Genomic DNA, 21,971 nt, shown 5'->3' on the forward strand with positions numbered 1-21,971 from the left:
GTAGGCGGGGTCGCCTTCTCTCTACGCCAGGGGAGCGTCTACCCCAACTTCAAGCTCCGCAACACTGACACGGGCTGGGCGCGGGACTGGTTCGTGGTGTCAAACTTGGAAGTCAACTGCTTGGCGGGGATCTGCTGCTGATCCGCCGAGAGGTTCTTTGCTACCTAGGCAACAAGAACTGCATTCCTAGATAGTTCTAGTGTGTTGGAGAGCTTGATATTCTCGGCCTCGCGTGAGTACGACGTCTGCAGGTCTCCGTACACCGAGAGGACCCCCTTAGGAGCCGGCATCTTCAGGAGAAGGTACGTGTGGTTGGGGATCGCCATGCACTTGGCGAGGGAGGGTCTCTCCAGGATGGCGTGGTAGGAGGTCACAAACTCGGTTACCTTGAAGTTGACGTACTCGGTGCGGTAGTTGTCTCGGGTGCCAAAAGTGACCGGTAGGGTGACCCGGCACTAGGGATGATGTCGTAGAAGGCCTAGTCTGAAGGCACCATGGTGGTCTTGTCATAACCCATGCTCTGTAGTGTGCTGGCGAAGATGATGTCGAGGGTGCTCCCACCATCGACGAGTACTTTGGCTAGGTGGACCTAGCTGACCACGGGTCTGACAACGAGGAGGTAAGCACCCTACCTGGGTAGGTGGACCCAGTGGTCATGGCAGTCGAAGGTAATCGGCATCTCCGACCACCGCAAGGGCTCAACCGGGTGTTTGAACACCAAGTTGACTTCTCGGTAGTCTAGCTTGAGTCAGCATCGGCAAGATGGGACGTTGGGACCGCCAAAGATGAAGTTGACAGTCCTATCTTCTTCATAGAGATCCCCTGAGGAATCTTCCTGGCGCTCGTCGTCATCTCGCCTGGGCGAGTTGCACCTCTGCGGGCGCGGCCGGGTGGTTGTGGAGCCACTTAGCCTGTTGTGGTCGTCGCGGTGGGGTCACTTGGGATCTTCGTCCTTGGCCACACCGTTGGAGAGCGCGCGGCACTCCCGGACGGTGTGGTTCACATCCTTATGCCATGGACACTTGCCATCCAAGAGCCGGTCCAAGTCCGCCTGGTTGAGGGTAGAACGGAACTGAGACCTCTCGGCGACAGCAACAGTGTTGTCGGGGCCACGCTTGCGCTCCCGGCTCTTGGATGACTTGGCGTGGTCTTGTCGTGATGAGGTGGATGATCTTCACGTTGACGTTCTGGGCGGTTGTCTCGTTGAGGGGGATGCTCGGAGGAGTCGTTCTTGGTCTTGTGCTGGCGGTGGGCCCGCTCGGGGTCTTCCAAGTCGGCGTGCTTGTTGACGACTACCATCATGTCGGCAATGGTCTTGGGGTTGCTCTCGAACATCTTCCTCCACAGTTCGATACTGTGGAGGGTTTCAATGAAGTGGATGACATCCCTGTCATCAACCTCTGTAATTGTATTACGGTTAGCAAAGTACCTCTTGATGTAGTCGTGGAGGGACTTGTTGTTGACGGCTGTTAAGTCCAAAATATATGCCGTCAACTCCTGCATAAAGACATGAAAAATAAACATCAACAGTAGTGGTAGGAGTTATTACTAACAAATTCCACGAGTGTTGGTGAATTGTTGATTGCAGGGACACAAGTCGGGAATAATATGAAAACACGCAGAAGACGCAACAGAAATACACAGAACATCACTGTCTGCGTTACACATCCAAAAGAGGACCATTAGACAAAGAAAACTGACGTACAAAGCCCCGGCACTGAAATACACAATATGGGGGCCCACCAGGCAGTGTCCAGGACGAAAGGCGGCATGAGAGGCGGCACTCATGGGCTGGCCGAACCACAGGGGCGGCCGGCCCCATGTCGGCACCATTCGGCCTCATCTTTGGCAGGAAGATCATCCTTATCCTCCTCACGGCAGTGCCCAGTGTTTCCATATTTAATTCTGGCGGGAACCGACCTTCTTGGGCTGTAAAAGGGGGCCTCCCTCACCCCTCACAACACACACCACCAAGTCCTCTTCCTCCTTCACTTGAAGATGTATTGCTCCAATGTTAAGGCGAGGCCCTGCCTAGGCTAGTGCTTAGAGTAGGAGGAGAGTGAGGAGTAGTTTGGGGAAGCGCCGGGCCTGTCGGCAGTCTTCTCCAGTCTTGTACCTCTACGGATGCTGGCTTCCTCTGATATGAGTAAGTTAGTATTTATGATTCTTGTATTGCATAGTACTTTTGCTTGAGTGAGATCAGTTCTCTTACTTGCGGGTTCGTCGCTTTGTATTTATACGGAGTGCTGTAGTTTGCTACGGGTTAACAGGCGTAGTTAGACTGCAGTAGTAATCAGTAGTGCAGACGTGGTTTCTGGGCTAAGGGTTACCTTAATTTGCCTTATATCCCACGGTCTGTGAGGTAGGCTGCAGGTGGTGACAGCCCTGTCGGTCCTTCATAGTCCTCCACATTCGGATATAGCATAGAGCTGTTGGCCGGAGTCTTCTAACCATTTCAGGGGTAAGCCGGTGCCCGAAGCGAGTATTCTGCCCGAGAGATCGACCTTTAACTCATCTTTAGTGCTACCGCAGGAATCCTCTCCATCCTTGCCACATACCCTGTGTGTCCTTGGACCGATTAAGTTAGGAGTTAGTGCACACACGTTCCTTGTGGATACGATACCCTTGAATACTCACGGGTGAAAGCTACAACAGTATCCGTGCGCTTGCGGATTTATTTCGCAGTCGTAAAATACCCAACAAGCTTTCTGGCGCCGTTGCCGGGGATCGGTTGCTGTATCTTTCTTCGAACCTAGTTGGTCCTCGTATCTTTATCTTTTAAAAAAAATCTTATCCTTTGCTTTTCCTTATCTCTACCTTGACCCCCGCTACCCACTTCGTCTTCATACCTTTTTGCTTTTCTTACCTCTACCTCTACCCCCACTACCCTTGAAAGGTTATCCTCGTACACACCTTCCATCCTTTTGGGGTGAGTCTTTAGAGCCATCCTCTCTAGACCTAGTTCCTCATCCGGCTACGAGATTCATCCCTGAAATGTTCCCTTGTCAAGGCAAACTCCAAGGTGTTTTCACTGAGGAATATGCCTCGACATTGACCACTGTGTTGTAAGTCTGTAAGGCTTATCTTTTTGGTCAAGTGATCATGGGGACATACCGATCAAATCGAGTGAAATAAATTTACATTCAAATCCTCGATTTCCAATCAATGTCAATCAAATCGAGTGATTCAAAACTCACATCTTGTTCCTTGATTTTGATTGATGCCCAATAGAAGTTATGTTCACGTTTCCTATCAAAATGAATTTCTATTGGAAGCTTAGGACGGATTGCTTTGCCTCCATGCAAGGCTTTCATCCTAAGGGGGGATGAGCTGAAAAATACTCATTCCCCTCATGATCCGAACTCAGAATCATTCCAATGGCCCATAGAGTTACACATTCTCTTTCATTATGGGGCTATGAACATTCTTGAGTTGCTCTATCCGGAGATAAAGCCTCTCGCACTATGAGCAAGATGTTCCTTTCTGCATCAACATAAAAGCCATGCTCATCCTTGATTTCTCCGAGATCTTCTGATGTGCCAAGTCGCTACGAGCCATACGATCATCTTAGGGTTTCCCCTCATAGATGCTCTTTAGGATGGTTGTTTTGGGTTCTGCTTATCATAATATCTATGCAGGGCTCGTTGTTGCATTTGTGCACTAACCTTGCAGCTTGAACAATGATAAATCAAAAAATGGTGATTAAGCTGGGAACTACATCACCATTGACAGCTGCAGGAGGGATCCCCATGGTTGAGCTTGCGACCATAAACAAAGCACTGGTGGGAGATAGCCCGGAGCAACTTTAAAAAAAATATTTCTCCTTAAAAAAAAGCAAGAACATGTTTTCGAGCATAGTATGCACCTTCGGGTATTCTTGGTCCTAACCATTTCAGGTGATGATTAAGAAGAACAAAGGACATACGATGCCCAAGAATATGAGGTCTACATCAGCTGAACACTTTGATGCTCTTTGGAGTTGGAACACACTCGAAAGGAGACCCCGACATTGCACACTTGACTTTCACACAAAAGTCCAAGTGTGGGGGAAATCACTGAGTGTCTCGCTGCAATGTTCTAAACATCCAAAGAAGTATCCTTGTTTCAAGAAGGTGTCAGACCTAGCTTGCTCAAAAAAAAAAGAGAGTGGACAAGAAAGAAAAAAAGGGAGAGCGATAAAAAAAGAAGAAAAAGTGAGAAAGGAAGAAGGAAAGAGTGAGGGAGAGCCATGGCTCCACACACTCAAGCAGCTCATGCACACAAACAATGAAGAACCCTGCTCCTTTTCCTTTCCAAGCCTTTGCTACTCCACTCAGATCGGCACTTGCTCACATGCACAAAGGGAGACGTACCTTGCGTCCCCAATCATAAAGCATTGTGCCAATGGATCATGCCTCTAATGAACAAGGTTCGCACACACGAGGCAAGAGTATCACACACCATCACTCCAACAATTTCGAGACATCCATTTAGCGGTAAGTATACTCTGGTAAGCAAAGGTATGGTTCACCAATCCTTTACTCATATTTATCTTCATAGAACTTGATCATGCAATTTCTTGCTTCCTTTGTATACGTTCATTTGCTCTGGTTTTGATGTATTTGTGTGGTACATCCATAGGCTTTTTAAATTAAGCATGGTGCTTAGGTTAAATAGCCTTCTTTAATCAAAATGAGACATGGTGTCAAATTTTTGGTTAATGAACTTTTGAGTAATACTACCGTAAACTTTGGGATGCGTATCTCTTTGGACAATCCCCTGCAAGAAACTTTTCAAATTTGTTGGGAAAAGTCCTCAAGTTCGTGCCGGAGATAAGGCAAGGCTCTGAAGGGCTTCAAATAATAAAACTTGCATAACTTTCAAACGAGGCACCTTTTAGCTTTAAAGAATTCAAAATGAGTATCCGTGAAAATGCCTCTTTGTTTCGTGCAGTTTAATCTTAACCTTGTTTAAGTTTTGCTAAAATAATAAAAAATTTGGTGAACAATGAATATAAGAAAAAGAAACCCTTTGTACAAAAAAGAAAGAAAAGAAGAAGACTCTCTCTCTCTCTCAAAAAAAAAGAAATAAAATGATGGCAAGCATTTTGGGATCTATGCTTATTGCATCTTTGAACATGATTTTTTTTCCGTGAAACATGGATGTGCACAACAAATAAAAAAATCCATTCAAAATTCTTTAAGTATTTCTAGAGTATTTGTTGTCCACTAACATTTTGCAGGGAAGGAAATAAACATCCAAAGAGCTGTGTACAATAACTCCATCACCAACACAACGCTCCTTGGTCCCATGGGAAGACAGATGCACGAGGAACCAAGCTGAACAAATGCAAAGCTTTGTTTCATGTATATGAAGCTTAACTCTTGCATTTCTGTTCTAGGCTTGGCGAGTTCTTTTAGGTAAGTATCCTACACACCTCGTGCACCTTTTGCCTCTTGTCTCCACCCTGCTATGTTACCCATCTTGTTTAACTTGCCATGAAAAATATATATAATAAAATAAAAAGAATAAATAAAAACATCAAAATTGATAAAAAAGGGAATAAATAAAATAAAAATTAGTGCTCCATATAGTAATGTTCTTTGATTCAGTAAAGTTTGGACTCCCCGGTGTTAAAATCGGTAGAGTCCCTTCTTGTTTCCACTTTTGTTTTCTTTGAATAAAGACAGGTACAAGAATAAGTATGGGGGAGATCTCTCAAAATCAACAATTTCAAATTCGTTCAAGATCTCTCCCCCATACATGCTGCACAACATCAACGACCCAGCATGCTGAAGACCAGGACAGATGGAACTTAGAGAAGGATGGCCGAACCTCTGGTTCGACTAGACCACCTCTTAGTTCCCTCAGCTCCCTCTTCTTTCTCTACAAGCGATGGTATGTGCAACACATCCCTCACAAACTCCCTCAAACTCCCTAAGTTCTTGAGTTTAAATGAATTTCATTGTTAATCACAAAAATTAAACTCAAAGAACCTTGCCAACCCATCTTATGCACTCCATGCGATTTCATGAATAAACTTGCATACTCTTTATTTCTTGCATTCTTTCTACTTCTTGTGAACAATTATTTTCATAGGGACCCCATGCTCTCTAAGTGATTGAATAATGTGATATGATTGGATGAACAGAACCATGCTCTTCCTTGCAAAGTACTTGGAATTTCTTTTTAAAAAAATCACCAATAGCTTGTCTCCTCAAATTAATGAAAATTCCTACCAAAGCCGAAGTTAGATTTTCATGCTCAAATCTTCTTATGCAGTTTGACTTTGCTTTGAGTTTTATCAAATTCTTTGACCCTTGTTAGAGACTTGTCATACTCTTATGATCAGGATCACATACACGTCCTTGCTATACTTCTGGAAGATAGCAAACATTGTCATCCACGCATAAAATAAAACTCCATGACATACCATGACCCTTTCTCTCTAAAATGATCATCAAGGATTTGGACTATGAAAACAAAAAAAATGATGAAATAAAAGATGCATACCCAAAGAAAGTATGCCGCATGCCAAAAAGGCATGTCCAGAAAAAAGTGAAAAAAATGCATACCCAAAGAAGGTATGCCACATGCCCACAAGACATGTCAAAAGAAAAAAAGAGATGAAAGATAGTCCACATCCAAAGAAAATAAAGAAGAGAGATAGATCATGCAAAGGAGTTCATCCACATCAGTATCGTGCATGACCAATTTGATCTTTTCTTCTGCTAATAAAGAAGCTCGTAGGGGGTCCTCACGATGATGTCGTCCACGGGCTAATGTTGTGGCTCGTCCGCAACCACGTTGGTTCGATCTGCGGTTGGATGCTCCGTGGAGGTGATGCTGCTACAGCATTGGGTGCCGGGGCTGCTCTCCAATTGAGCAGCTGATCTGGCTTCTTGTTGTCACTGCTAGCTAGCTTCCATTGCACCTTCAATCAAAGGTACCTGTTCTTTTAGGGCACGCATCTTCTCTTCCTATTCAGCCTTCCTTCTAGACCGGCTTTCATGGAACTACGCCCAAGCCTTGGACACATCCTGTGTGTTCCGGTGTCCCAAGAGCGTAAATCAGCTCATCTTTCTCTCTATTAGGCTTGAAACTGCCTTCTGACACGGCCTTTAGGGCCACATCGAGCCTATCGGCTACTTCTCTTATGGCGTTGCTTGTGACAAATGAGCCATCTTCCATATTCAATGTGCCTCTATGAGCGTAGAAGAAATATTTTGCTCGCAATATCCAGTTGAAAGTCGCCAGTATGATTCCTCTTGTGCAGTGAGGTCATCTTCCATCTTCTGCCATTTTGGAATCGCCGACACATAACCTTCTTGCCCAAGATAATGGAAGTGCTTATTTTTGCTTGCATTCTCTTTGGCTCGTGCTGTTTTCTTCTCACTGTCCTCGAACAATTTGTATTGTGCGAATGCATCCAAATAAGGACGTTGCTTCTTGAAGTTTTTCTCAAAGTCTGGCACGAGGCCCTTCTTTATGATGTCTTTGATCAAGTTTTTCTTGAACGCCTCGAAAGAAATAGTCATCTTCTTCATGACCCAATCCTTAAAGACTTCTTCTTTGTCCTCTGGAAAACTGAAGTGTCGTTTCACATCTCCCCATAATATTTCCTTCTCCATGTCAGGGACGATGTTAGAATCGTTATCAGTGCTTTTGTTTTTCTTTCATACCTTGAAGCTAATGGGGACGATCTCACTGATTGACCACTTAACCCCCATGGGAGACTTTGGTTCACCATCCGGGTGCAATGAGGTGATTGTGGTACGCCCCTCCATCTTTTTCTTTGAGCCTCGTTCATGTTTCAGCTTCTTCGATTCAGATGCCTAGACAAATATCTATTAATACATGCTCATACATAGAGAATTCATATCATGTTTATACATACATATCTGAATTTCATATACCTCAGCTCCAACATCTTCCACAGTCATTGATTTCGGATGATCAGCATCGCCATCACCCGTATCGTTGAGATATTGGCTGCCATCATCCTCGGGTGCATCCTCTTGGAAAGACCCTTCGCGCTGGGTGTCTTGTTGGATCATGTCATATATGATGGACTCATCTTCGCCATCACGACAAATGGGATCCATTTCGATCCCTATGCGAACATAATATAGTTTTTCGAAGTTACATATGATATGCAGAGTTATGTATGATACGCGGAGTTCTTATGATGCAGAGTTATGTATGAAGTTGTACATATAAAGAAAAATGACATCACATAATTTACATCATATATAACAAAATTAACAAATAATCAATAAATTTACAAATTAAATATATGAAGTTGTCATCACATAATTTACATCATATATATCATATAAAACATAATGTAACAATAACAAAATTAATCAACTCATATAATCTAGTTCCCATAATCAGAGGCCCATAATGTAGGTCCTATAGCTCCTCTATGACACCAAAGTAGTTGTCCTTTTTTTCCCATCATTGCCTATTGCATCTATAAGCACAATACTATTTTGGTTCGTGCTCTTTTCGTCTTGGGCTCTCGTGTAAAATGTATATCCATTTATCTCATACCATTGGTACTGCAGGATTACCATCGACAGTCCCCTAGCCAGACATTGAAGTTGTTTTCCAATCGTGATGTCACCCATTAATTTTTGTCAGAGCCAAACAACAAAGCTATCTATGTGATGATATGTGATCCAGGCCTTAGACTTCCCTGGGTTTTCGGACCGTATGATATTCATGTGCTCATCCATATATGGAGACACGAATGATGAATTTTGTGGAATGGTGAAGTTTTCTTTGCGGATTTCACTTTCAGGGATGTGCATATTAGATTTCTTCCCTATTGTGCCCTTGTTGACAGTCCATTTTGACCATCAAATATTGTGCAAAATATGAGCATCAATGGGAATAAATGTTAGTATAGGATGATTGATTGAAAAATTCCACAAATACTGGTTTGAAAATTTGTACAGGTGAATTTGGGCAAAAAAATGCAACAAACTAGCAAGTATGACTCATGACATAAATGCCTAGCCAATCACAAGTAAGCCCAAGGGTCAAAAAGGACCACTTGACAGCCTCACATGAGAAGAGAATGCAGCCCATGAGGAAGTGACACATCATCAACCGAGGCAATCTCTTGTTGACCAATCAGGCACAAGCACAAGGATTCCTAGGCCCATTTGGCAGTCGTACACGTGGAGAAAACATGGCAGTCATGCATACCTGCAATTCAGGCCCACCAGATAGCCTCCTGACCAAAGGAGGTGACCTAAGGCAGTGCCTTTAGGTCGGCCGAGCACCTAGGTCAACCGACCTAAAGTCGGTGCCTCTAGCCACCGTCTTCCACATGTCGGCTCTCCATTGGATGTAGAAGGTGGTTTCTAGTGCAAGAGCTCCAATACTAGGCCGAGATCCTCCTGGTTCACCCTTATTAATATGAGGGGAGGGGGTAAGAATAGAGGCACACCATACCAACACACAACTCAACACAAGTCTCTCACTTTTAGAGTTTAGGAAATCATCATGGAGGATTAGTGCTAGCTTGCTAGTGCTAGGAAAATAGGGAGAGAGTGAAGGGGAATCAGGAAGGTGCCGGTTGGCCCTGCTAACCCGGACCCTAAGCAGAATGCATAAATGGCGGAGAATTGGAACTAGGCAAGGTCTTGGGCAGATGTGGAGGAGTACCCTTGACCAGGGAATGCATGTAGGTGTACGTCGACCCGTTTGCATTCTCCCAGGGGCTCGAATCATAGTGGTGCCCATGAGGGCCGTCGACCAGGTTGCCGGCTGGTGGAGGTGCACGGCCGACTTTGGATTCGCGAAAATGCCCGCCGCTGAGGATGTTTCGAATCGAGAACCACTTGATTCGCCGGCTTGCGAACCACACCGATCTTGGGTCCTGTTTGGATCTTTAGCCCTTGAGCTAATTTGAGAACTAAAGTTTAGCTATTGAGTTAGCCCTTTAAATTTTATCCCCTAGAGTTGTTTGAATACATGGGCTAATTTGAGGATTAAAGCTTATATCCCAATTATTGGGTCTACTTCCATGCATGCGGGATGAGGAGAAAAGTGACTTTTTGGTGGGGCTCATGTAGAAATAGCCCCCAATAAGCACCTCTTGGAGAGTCTAATTTTTTTAGGGGAGCTAATTCACTTTAATCCCAAATAACCTCATCTGTTTGGATCTTTTGGGGTTAAAAGGGGAGGGACTAATTTTTGCCCCTGGATCTGAACAGGCCATTGATTCAGAAGTCGTTATGGTTGCGTCAACCTTGAGGTTTGAGTCTGAGCACGCCCCCCCCCCACCCCTCCGGGTCGATGCGGGAGAAGTGGCTGCCGATAGACTGCTCCGCGCCATGGATCCGCTCGGTAACAGAGTTCTTGAGGTCCTCCACAAACAATGTCAAGGTCTTGATCTCATCGAAGATGAGCTACAGTCTTGGATCCATCGCGCCCCTTGCCTTGCAAAATCAGGTGAAATGTTTGTGAACAATTTGGTGGGGATCCAGATCGGATCGGTGTCTCTGATAGAACTATATTAGCAGCACCGTAGATGGGATAGGTAGAAGTGGGGAATTGAGAAGAGAAGAACGAATTGACGAGAGCAGATAAATGATTAGGAGTTCAGAGAGTTTGTTTAAACATTGGTTCATGCCATACATATCACGCCGCGCGCACGAGCTACACCCATTCCGGGCCAGTTTCATGTGTGTTTTTCATCTTGGGCCGAATGGATCTCGGAGTCGGAGGCCCATGGCCCGGTAACGGATTGGGCCCATTGACGCTGCTGACAAAATATTACACAATATGGAGATTCATTTCACCCACACCACCAATAATTCTATGTCATGCAAATCTTTAGCTCCTATTGTGGTAGAACGGAATGATGGTGTAGACAGTCTGCAATAGGGTAGCGAGGACTAGGATGATAGCAGCCACAAGGGAGATGAACACCCAGGGGTTGCTTAGGTAGGACTGAACAAAGCCAGCCCTCCACTTGTTCCAGCGTCTCTCGCAGTGGGCGCTCACCTTGCGCTGCACATGATGCAGCTTGCTGTACGGGCTCATGCCTCCCGAGTAGATATTGTTGAACAACCTAGCCACTGCCTTGTCACTGCCAAACGTGTGCACAAGGACTCCTTTGGATCTTAGCAGTGCCACGTCTGCAGTGTTGTTGATGAGGTTCCTCATGAAGGAGACGTAGGATGTCACCTCGTCCCCGGCGCCGGGATGCAGCCGCTCGAACGCCATCATGTTGAGCAGGAACATCTCGGTGTCGTAGCGGACCCTCAGCAGTGGCACGTGCAGCACGCTCTTGGTCACGCCCTTGAGCGCGGCATCTTTGAATTCGACATCAGTGAACTTGCGAGTCCTGCTCTTCTTCAAGTCGATGCCTGCCTCGGTGAGCACCAGGGCGCAGGGCATGGTGTTCTCCCACTCTTTCTGTTCGAGGGGGCTGCTTCGATCTGCTGCGGTGGTGGAGACGAAACACTTGCGGAGAAGGCCCAGCGGGTGTGGAGCCGGCTCGTTGATGTTCTTCGGCAATGGGACTGTAAGAAACTTACGAACCAACTGGTTGACATCTCCAGCACTCTGCAACGACGACCATATGATTTACAAATTACAATGGATGCAAATTTAGCAGAAACTGTGGATCAGCTTTAGCTAAAATTACTTACCACCGCAGCTCCACCACGGCGTGCAGTTTCAAGCTTCTGCAGGGCGAGCAGTGGCAGCTGGTTTTCCATGGCGACCACATCCATCCGGATGGTCTCCCAAATCAGAAGTGTGTGGGGATCACTGGGGTCACCGGCCGTGTAACCTCCACCCGTTCCACCCATTGCATGGTTAACCGCCCATGCCGTGTCCAGGAAGAAGCACCCATCCGTGACCATCATCCTCACGAACTCGTCCCTGCGTCCAGTCCATTCGTCTTGCAGGCCGTCGTAGGCCGCCTCCAGCTGCTCCGCCACGCCCCGTTGATGGCGTCGAAGAACCGCTGGAACGGCTTCCCAGATCGATGAACTAGGCGCTGCATCGCCTGGGTCTTGTGCTCCTCCATGTGCTGCAGGTGGGGGTTGCCGTGGTGGAAGGGGCCCAGGGACACCACCCGCGGCCCGTACGCGTCGTTCCTGCTCAGGCGCTTGATCCATTCCGGCACCCGGTAGATGGAGGCGCCGGTACGAGGTGCCATCGCCTGGACGGACGCCTGTATCTCCACCACCCATTGTTGGTTAGCAACAGCCATCCCCCCTAGGAGTGTTCGATACCTCTTCTTTAATTTCCTGTTGCTGATGATGAGACGGATTCCCTCCGTGTCATCAGCTTGCGCATTATGCTCTCCCAAACCATCATTATTAGCACTCAGCTGTGGCCTGTGGGTGTCTAAGTGGTACAATATATATTGTGACAAGTTCTATGTTATTACTAGCCCAGTTATAGTAAGCTGGGACTGCTGGCTTATGAGTCTTTCTTTTATATATATAAAACTTATCACATCCAAGAGAGATGGGAATAATGGAAAATAAAGGGATCATAGACTAAGGTGGACAGGAGAAGACTCATGTGCCCTTCAATAAATCTATTATAAAGCATGCGTAAGGTTTTCACCTAAATTTTTTATTTGGTCCATCTTGTGTTATTGATAGGTGGACCTTAGTTTAGTCCTGTATGCCAGACAGACCAGCTCTCCGTCCACGACTCTATCACGTAGATCCCAACAAATTAACGCACGGGCAACTATACGTGTCCGATACTTATACCAACATTATCGTAACAACGCACAGGAATAATGACCTAGTCTATACCTATTTCTAAAGTAAAAGGTTTCCACCTAAATATTTGGCTTGGTTCGTTGGTTTGGTCGTCTCGTGTTATTGACAGGTGGGTCTTAGTTTGTCCCGTATGCGAGTCGGACCAACCCACTCCATCTACGACTGGATCACGTGCATCCCTACAAATTAACACACGGGCATCTTTACATATCCGATACTTATACCAACTTTATCCGTAGCAATATACGAACATAATTGCCTAGTTAGGTATAAACCAACCAATTGGCAGAAACCGTGGGATGAACCAACCAATAATTATATTGGCAGCAAACTATCAAGGGCCTGAACCGTGTGTTTTCTTAAACAATAAGTCAAGATGTGTCCGGTTTCCTAATAATGTAACCCAGTCCTTTACATTGTGGATAAATTTTGATGTGAGGATCCTTGTATTTATCTAGAATAAAGAGAGAATACTATCACCATACCACAACATCAATATAGACATCAGTCGTGACAATTATCACTATATGCATGCATTTGGGGCTAAGTCGGGGTGGGCATTCGGTCGGAACCGAACCAATCGGTGTGGTTCCTCGGTTCTCATGGAAGTTTGGTTTTTAGGAAATAGGAACTGATCGGTTCTTTTCATACATAGGAACCGAGCAAATTCGGTTTCGGTTAGTTCGGTTTTAACCGAGGGAACCGAATCTATCTCAAGTTCACAAAATCAAAAAAAATCTGGTCCTCCGCCTACCAGCACCACCATTCGCCTCCTCGCCCGTTGCTGGCTGCCGCCGCCACCACCCCGAAAATGCGCTGGTTGCCACCCGCCGGACTGGCCGCCGCCCACCAGAGTGGCCGCCGCTGTGCGATCGCTGGCGCTGGCCGCCGCCGCCCTCTTACCCGCTGGATTTGCGTGCAGAGAGACGGAGACCGCCGCCCTTGCCCTCCACTAGATGCAAGTCGGGGATGTCGTCCTATCGTCGCTGCGCCGCGCCGTGCCGCCATGGCGCCGGCCCCATCCGCCCACGGCCCATCCCGCGCTCGGGGCTCGCCTCGGTGGTCGCATCACTACCCCCGCACCGAAATGCATTTGTAAGGGCCTGTGCGGTATCCGGCCCTACTTTTCGCTGCTAAAAATACAGTTTGCAGGGGCGGGTAACATGCTTGCCCATTAAAACTACATTTTTAGTAGCGAAATTGCATGCATTTATAGGTGCGGGTCATGCCTGCCTCAGCAAACTTCATATTTAGCAATGAAAAGTAATAGCGGGTGCCGCATCCACCTCTACTGATTAAATAAAAATGAAAAAAATCACCATAGCATCACGCCACCACTCCCCCAGGCTAGCAGACATTCCCCCCCTGCCGAGCTGCGCCGCCGCTCCTCCCTGCGCTGGCAGCAAGTGCTGCTCAGGCGCCATAGCCCCACGCTAGCAGCCACTCCTCCCCCGCTCCACCGCTCCTCCCTATGCTGGCAGCCACTCCTCCCCGCGCCGAGCCACGTCACCGCTGCTCTCTACGCCGCCAGCAGCTACTACTCGGGCGCCACGCCTCCGCAGCCGCACGCCGCCACAACCGCACCTCCACAGCCGCGGCATCGCGCCTCCATACCCGTGCGCCTTTGACGCAATCTGCACAGTCCTCTGTAGCTACGTACCTTTACCGCAGTCCACCTAACGAATCAGCACAGTCCACGTATGCTAGGACCGGGGAGATCTGCTTCGCTCTGAAGTGCTAAACCCAACAGGAACGCGTCTGGTGCGCTAGACGTGCCAGTCAATTTAACCTGCAGTTAATAAGGAGGATAAACGTTAAATTCTAAGACTATCGGCTAGCCAGCTAATATTGATGATGCCAACAATTAACTATCGTTCAGCTAATTAGGGGATAGCAAGCTACAATTAAAGCAATGTAGCTCGCGACCAACACTCAGATTTGAATCCAATCGGCTTGTGTGTGATTAGATCAAAGGAAGTAGCCCATGGAGATAGATCTAAAGTGGATAACTTGTGATAAAAACTTAAAATAAACTAGATTAAACGAATTAACCTAACACAATCAAAGCAGATGTTGATAACTTTGTGTTAAAATCTTAAAGCAAACCAGATTAAATGGATTGACCTACTTAGATTTAAGCAAGTACAAATAACTTGTGATAAAAGCAACAACAAGCTTGATTATCAATTAACCTAACAGATTCATAACTTTTATGGATAAATTGGTGAACAAGCTAAACCACGCAAGACGGATCCAACTTGCTCGATAACTTGAGTGCTATAGATAGAGGAAGAAGCGATGCGGCGTCATCTTAGGTCTATCTATGCAACTCAACTCGAAACTTACCGGCAAATGATGAACGTGCCTGCTGAGAAGAACTCATAAAGAGAAAATCTACTGCAACTATGGCGAAGCCGCCGACATTAAAAGTAGATTTGATGAATGTAAAGGTTTTTGTTTGGATATGATTGATCGAGTTTTACATATGACGAAGGTCTTCTATTTATAGCCTAAATCTAGAATCTGTTGCCGCTACAACGAGATTTCAACTTCACTAACAAGAAACGAAACATGGCTAAAAAAATGACATAAAATCTAAAGCTAATCTGCAAATATGACTGCATTGGCTCCTTCCTTCAGCTTCTCAGGCTGCGATGCCCATTCTAGCCCAAGGCCCAAATTGCTTCTGCTTTTTAATCTTTTTGGTGTCGTCCTATTTTCCGTCGGCTGCCTGTCGTGGTTCAAGGAGGAGGGCCACAGCCGGGTGGCGTAGTGCACCTGCCTAATCCCGGAGGGTGGTTACTCGGGAAAGTGCAAGCTATTCCTCAGATCTACTCATGAAGCAAGAACACAAGAACACACGAGGATTTAGAGTGGTTCGGGCCGCCGGAGCGTAATACCCTACGTAGGAGGCGAAAGCGTCCTAGGTGTGCTTGTACAGCATCATCCAGCATCACCTCGGGAGCTCGCAGGTCTCTTCCCAGCACAAGAATTGTCCCACGCTCAGATAGCATGGGGACAAATTCTTTGGCTTTGAATGGGAGTGGCCCTGTCGTTGCCAGCTGCCGATGGAAGCCCGCTCGATGGCCGCTCATAGTGAGCCGAAGCCAGCTTGACACCCTGGTGCTGCGTAAGGATGGGTGCTCGTTTGGACGAGCACGGAGAGTGGAGAAGGGCGGTCGTTCGCCGGCTCCACCTTGGTGCTGGCACAGGGCCCCCGCGCCTTGTGGCGGAGGTCGACGCCTCTCTGCAACAGCTCCAAGGGAGGCATGAGCCAGGCGAGGGAGAAGGCGACAGACATCCTTCCCGAGCCACAGCCGTCGGCCCCAGGCCCCATCTTGAGAGGAAACCTTGAGCCGACGCCGCGCCGCCGTAGGGGCCCCCTGGTGGCCGCTTGAGAGAAAACCTTGAGCCGACACCGGGTCGTCCCAAGGTGACGCGCAGCAGGCGTCGCCCCTGCGCGCCACCGTGCCGGCTCTGAGGTGTCGAAGTGGCGACGCACAGCAGGCGTCGCTGCTATGCACCCCTGCACCGAGGACACTGCTGCCTCGGTGTCAGGGCATGCGGCGTAGGTGACACTGTGCCTCTCTTCATCTTCTTGTCGTCATTGCAGAGGAAGTGCTCAACCTGAGAAACCAGGAGGTGAGCGAAGATCTGGCCAACGCTTGCGCGATCCCCACGGACGGCGCCAGATGTCGTGGCTCAAGGAGGAGGGCCACAGCCGGGTGGCGTAGTGCACCCGCCTAATCCCTGAGGGTGGTTACTCGGGAAAGTGCAAGATATTCCTCAGATCTACTCATGAAGCAAGAACATAAGAACACACGAGGATTTAGAGTGGTTCGGGCCGCCAGAGCGTAATACCCTACGTCCACTGAGAGTTCTATTGCTCTAGAGTTCGTGGATGAGTCTATCCTCTGCCTCTAAGCCCCTTTTGAGACATGAGTCATTATCTAGCGGGCGTCCCACTTTTATAGCACAAGGAGGACGCGTACACAGGCGTTGGACCCCAACAGGTGGGCCCAACAAGGATGTATATTTTACTATCAAAAAGATACTAATGGTGCTACAATGGTTGAGAATCTCTTCCCGGATACGCTTCATTGCACTGTAGACTCTCTGACCGAAGGGAGTCTTCACTTGTCCCATCGGCCAGGCGCCCGCTGAGGCAGTGTAGGTTGCGGCGTAGACTGTTGGGTCTACCGCGTAGGCGTTATGATACTCCGTTGCCGAGCTGTCGTGTCTAACTGGCGTAGCAGACTGACGCGTGTGGCATGGGTGGCGCCAGCAGTTGTACTGTGCGCGATCAGCAGTACAGCATGGCAAAAGTCTCCTCGGGCTCTGCTGTGGCAGAGCGCGCTTAACGTCTCCCACATTGAATGCGGTAGGTGGGTGAGTCTTCCCGAGGAAGCTAGGTGGCCGCGCGCGTGCCTGCGCCTGCGGACATGTGGCGGCTCCGGACCCCCTTAGGCGGGGTGTCTATTCCCTCCCCGCTGAGGGGTCCGGATAATATATGGGGGTCCGGGACCCCGTGGGAGGTCCGGGGCCCCCGGCTGTTTTGGCTCGGCGCTCCCCTCTCCGGGACACGTGGTGACACCGGACCTGTACCCGAGCGGGAAGCGGGTCCATGACTGTTGGTCCGGTTTGGTGGAGGCGGACCCCAGGGGTCCGGTTGTTTAGCTCCTTATGGCGTAGTTACAGATAACTACGCGAGTCTTGACATAGCAAGAGGGGGTACCCTAGTCCAGAGGTACCGACACTGCCTGTCCACCAGATTGACACATACTAATAAATGGTGTCAACACATGGCTTGAGGGTCGCGCTACAACAGCCGCGTGCCACTGCACGCGCCGCAGTCCTGCGCAGCAAGGGAGGGGAGGTGGCCGCACCGGCGGAGCCCTATGCCAAGCCCCCTACTCGCCGGCCCTGAAGGGAGAAGAGAGAGATGAGGGAGAAGAGAGAGATGAGGGAGAAGGTGAGAGAAAGATAGAAATGAGAGGCTGGGAGGCTTTCTAGAAGATAGGGTGGGAGATGCCATAGTCACGTGAATCTTTTAACATTGACTCACTGGGTTCAATTTTTTTATGGATGGGTGATGATGTCACCTGCCCTTAAAATTATATTTTTAGGGGAGGGACCAATACTACAATAAATCCGCTTCATTTGTAGTTTCAGGTTACATTTTAACCTACCCCTGAAAAAATTCGGGATCTTACGACAAATTATTTTTTAATAGTGTATAACATACCAACTATTCCTGCAAAGGCACTTGTGCATGTTAAGTTAATTTGTAAAGAGCAGCTATGTATAAAATACAGCATTTAAAAGTTCACATGGCATCATTTCATATGAAAGAAAGAGGCGGCAACCATGCATGTGGCAGCGAAGGGGTTCACGGCGCAGTGTCAAAGGCCACTAGTTGGAGTACTCCCACTCAGGGTTCAAATTCTGGGTGCTGCACCTTTATGCTCTGAGGGCTTCTCTTAGAGTTTTTTTATCAAAACAAAAAAAAAACATGCATGTGGCATCATGTATTTGCCTTCCCGCCAAAAGAAAGAGCAGTACTAGAAAAACGGCTTAAGGCACCGGTTGCAAGGAGCCTTTGGTACCGGTTTTTTGAACCGGTACCCCCAAAGTGGTACCAAATGGTACCGGGTAAAACAACCGGTGTATAAGCCTTTAAAATTCACGCAAAATATTCTCTTTGGTTGGGACTTGAACTCGCAACCTCTAGCCTCGCGCGTTGCTCCTTTACCATCTCAACTACACAGTTGTTCTGATCGAAAAGAAGATATTTTTCTTTTAAAGTAACCAATGGATGAGCCTAAGGTACCGGTTGGTGGTATCACCCGGTACCTAAGACTCCTAAGGTACCGGTTGGTAACATCAACCGGTACCTAAGGCTCGTCTATAGGTACCGGTTGGTGGTACCATCCGGTATTAATATAAAAGTTACCACCCGGTACCTATGGAGAGCCTACCGGTTGATAATAACAACCGGTACCTAAGGCTCATTCATAAATTCCATTCACCCCAAAAGTACCGGTATGGAGATGAACCGGTACCTATGCCTTTTGGGGTGGACCTAAGACTTGTTTTCTAGTAGTGGAGGCAATCATGCATTTCTGGGATGTCTATCTGTTTAAGAGAATGAAATTTGTTTGCAACAAATTTATTTACTGGGAGACGGTGAAAATCATGGGTTTATTATTAGGCGTAGCATACACTTATTCCGATATCAGCTTGACATGCACCGTTGTCTTCCTTTTTCCTCGCTCTGGCTTCAGCCTCCGCGTAGTGGCTGCTCAACCTATCGTCCTTCCCACCTGCAACATCTCATGGCACCATTCCACATAAAGTCATAAACTTATCTTTATCACCCCACTCTTCCAACAACAACCCCACTAGCAGGTCGACTAGGAAATACTATATATATATAGGAGGGTGTGGTACGGCCATGACCAGGAGCTAATATATATTTTACCGAGTACTATCTCCGTCCCAAAATATAAGTATTTGTTGACTTCTGCTGATCATATTTAACCATTCGTCTTATTCAAAAAAATATGAGAAAAAATAAAAAAAAATTAAGATATACTTCAAATATATACGATGATAAAACATGTCATAACAAAATAAATAATATTTTCACAAATTTTTTGAATAAGACAAATGCTCAAACATAATTAACAGAAGTTAACAAATACTTATATTTTGGGACGGAGGTAGTAGAAAATAAAAGCATGGCCATGATCAGGCGGAGATTCTTTGCCTTTTTTTATACCTGAAGACTGAATGTGCAAGGAGCCTACTCTGCCTAAATATGCGAGAAAGGCAAATGATGAAACGACGAATGTGGATAAAGGTGGCTTCGTGGTGGTGGCTATCGATCTTTCGGCGTCAAGTCGCTAGGTTGCTTCCGAAAGCCGGCAGGAACTGATGCAGTTTTATTTCTTCTAACAAAAACAAAAAGAGTAAAGGGAGAAAGGTACGCTAGCTGCTCATTTTCAAAGAAAAAAACACAGCTACGATAAAAAAAAGTACTCATATCAGATGTCTCGTCATCATCTCAGAGATTCTTTGAACCGTCTATTCTTGTGTTATCTCTAACAGGATGTGGAAACCGTCTGAGATTTTGCAGAGAAAGCATTGGTTAGCGGACCATAGATTTCCAATCAACGTTGGATAAATTGTGAAATTTAATAAAATTTATAAAAGATTGGATCCAACCGAGAGAGATGAGAAATTAGAAGAAATCGATAACTAGTAGACAAACCAAACAAAATTACAGCGATGCACCAGTAATTAAATTAAGCTTAGCCAGTCTGGTAAAGATGATACATACGAGCAAACCAGAGGTCGGACCTAACTGTTGCAGCCCTGTTCACTGAAGAATACATCAAATTCTACTCATTCTTGGTTAGCACCAGCCATACCCCATACCTCTTCTTTAATTTGCTGTTGCTGATGACACAGATCCCCTCCGTTTCATCATATCATGCGTTGTGCAACTAATTAGGAACCTTGCGCATCAAAGTCTCCGAATTCCGAAACCATTATTATCACGCAGCTACGTGGGTATGTCTTAACCATTATGAGTCTTTCTAAGGCCAGTCTTAGTGCAAATTTCATTGCACAGTTTGCAACAATAGACAACTAGGTAATCATGTCATGTAGGTTTCACGTGGATGAAACTTTCTTCTCAATCCTACGAAACTCTCTCTTCTCTCTTCTCATAATGATCATTCCAATTCAAGTCATCAAAAATATTAATGTGACATATAAAATTTAATGCATGAAACTCTTTATGAAACTCCCATTGAGACTGGCTTTATACGGAGAGTATATATACTCCATAGTCGGCTATAGAATATAGGTTATTTTGCAGCCAGGCCAACCGATCGAACCAATCCAGCAGCACCCAACTTCATTGGCGCATCTCCAACCACCATTGCTTACAAATTACAATGGATGCAGTAAAGAAGAAACTGTGATCAACTTTAGCCAAAACATACTGAAGGTCCACCACTGCACGCCGTGCAGTTTATTTCAAGCTTCTGCTGGGCGAGGAGTGGCAGCTGGTTTCCCATAGCGACCACATCCATCCGGAATACCGGATGCTCCCACATTAGAGCATGTACAATAACGGGCGTTAAGCCGGTTGTGCTCTGATTTGTCAGACGAAAAGGATGAGAGAGAGGGTCGGTAGTCGCTGGGTTCGGCGCCCGGCGCTTGGACTGTTTGTCATCCCGCAGAGTCTCTCTCTCCTCTCTGCGCGTGTACCAAGAGAAGATCAGCTGCTGTGGATAAATAAAGAACTAGAAGAGAGGAATCGGTTACGGTTCTAGCTTGGCTATACGACAAGTCTTATTGGGCTTGCTCTTAGAAGGGTGCGAGGATCCCCAGGCCCCAGCCGTTCCTCCCGTTGCGTGCAGAATCGCCCACGCCGTCTCCAGGAGGAAAAAGCACCCATCTGCGACCGTCATCCTCACGAACTCGTCCCTGCCTCCACCCCATGCGTCTTGCAGGCCGTCATAGGCCGCCTCCAGCTGCTCGGCCACGCCTTTAATGCGCGTCAACGAACTGCCGGAATGGCTTCCCAGATCTATGGAACAGGCGCCGCATTGCCTAGGCGCCATGGTGGAAGGGGCCCAGCGATACCAATCTTCACTTGCTAATGGCCCGATCGTGATGATATAAACCAGAAAATAAACATCAAACGCAAAAAATAGTGCACAAAAGAGATTCAAACCCAGGTCAACACATCATAACAGCTTTGCAATCTACCATTGCACCACAACAATGGAAGTGATAATTGAATATAGTTTTCTCTTTAACGGAGAGCACTGCAAATTACAAAACCATCAAAAACCAAACAAGTCCACAATTCTAAATATTTTGGTACTGTAGCATATTTTGTTGTTACTTAATATAATTATGGATTAATTAGGCTTAAAAGATTCAGCTCGTGGTAATCAGGTAGACTGTGTAATTAGTTATTTTTTCAACTACATTTAATGCTCCATGTATGTGTCCGAAGATTCGATGTGACGGATACTGTGTAAAAATTTTTGGGAACTAAACGGATACTGTGTAGTACGAGATGAGAGAGATATGTACGTGAATCCAAAACGGATGACATCATTGACATGCATGCAGATTTGAAAATCTAGAAAATCCATAGCTCTTAAATTGAGTATTTAAATTAAGTTCCGATTGCATTATCAT

The 21,971-nt window shown here is 46.7% G+C and overlaps 1 protein-coding gene across 1 annotated transcript; it reads right to left on the reverse strand.

The window, feature by feature from the left end:
• Positions 1 to 10,587: 10,587 nt before the first annotated feature.
• LOC120684744 (UPF0481 protein At3g47200-like) lies at positions 10,588 to 12,386 on the reverse strand. The gene is made up of 3 exons (XM_039966627.1): positions 11,881 to 12,386; positions 11,652 to 11,794; positions 10,588 to 11,565 (listed from the first exon to the last, which is right to left on the reverse strand). The coding sequence occupies exons 1-3, from the start codon at positions 12,218 to 12,220 to the stop codon at positions 10,831 to 10,833; spliced, it is 1,218 nt and encodes a 405-aa protein (XP_039822561.1). The 5' UTR covers positions 12,221 to 12,386; the 3' UTR covers positions 10,588 to 10,830.
• Between the last annotated feature and the right edge of the window lie 9,585 nt (positions 12,387 to 21,971).

The sequence above is a fragment of the Panicum virgatum genome, chromosome 8N (genome assembly GCF_016808335.1).
Source record: "Panicum virgatum strain AP13 chromosome 8N, P.virgatum_v5, whole genome shotgun sequence".
NCBI lineage: Eukaryota > Viridiplantae > Streptophyta > Magnoliopsida > Poales > Poaceae > Panicum > Panicum virgatum.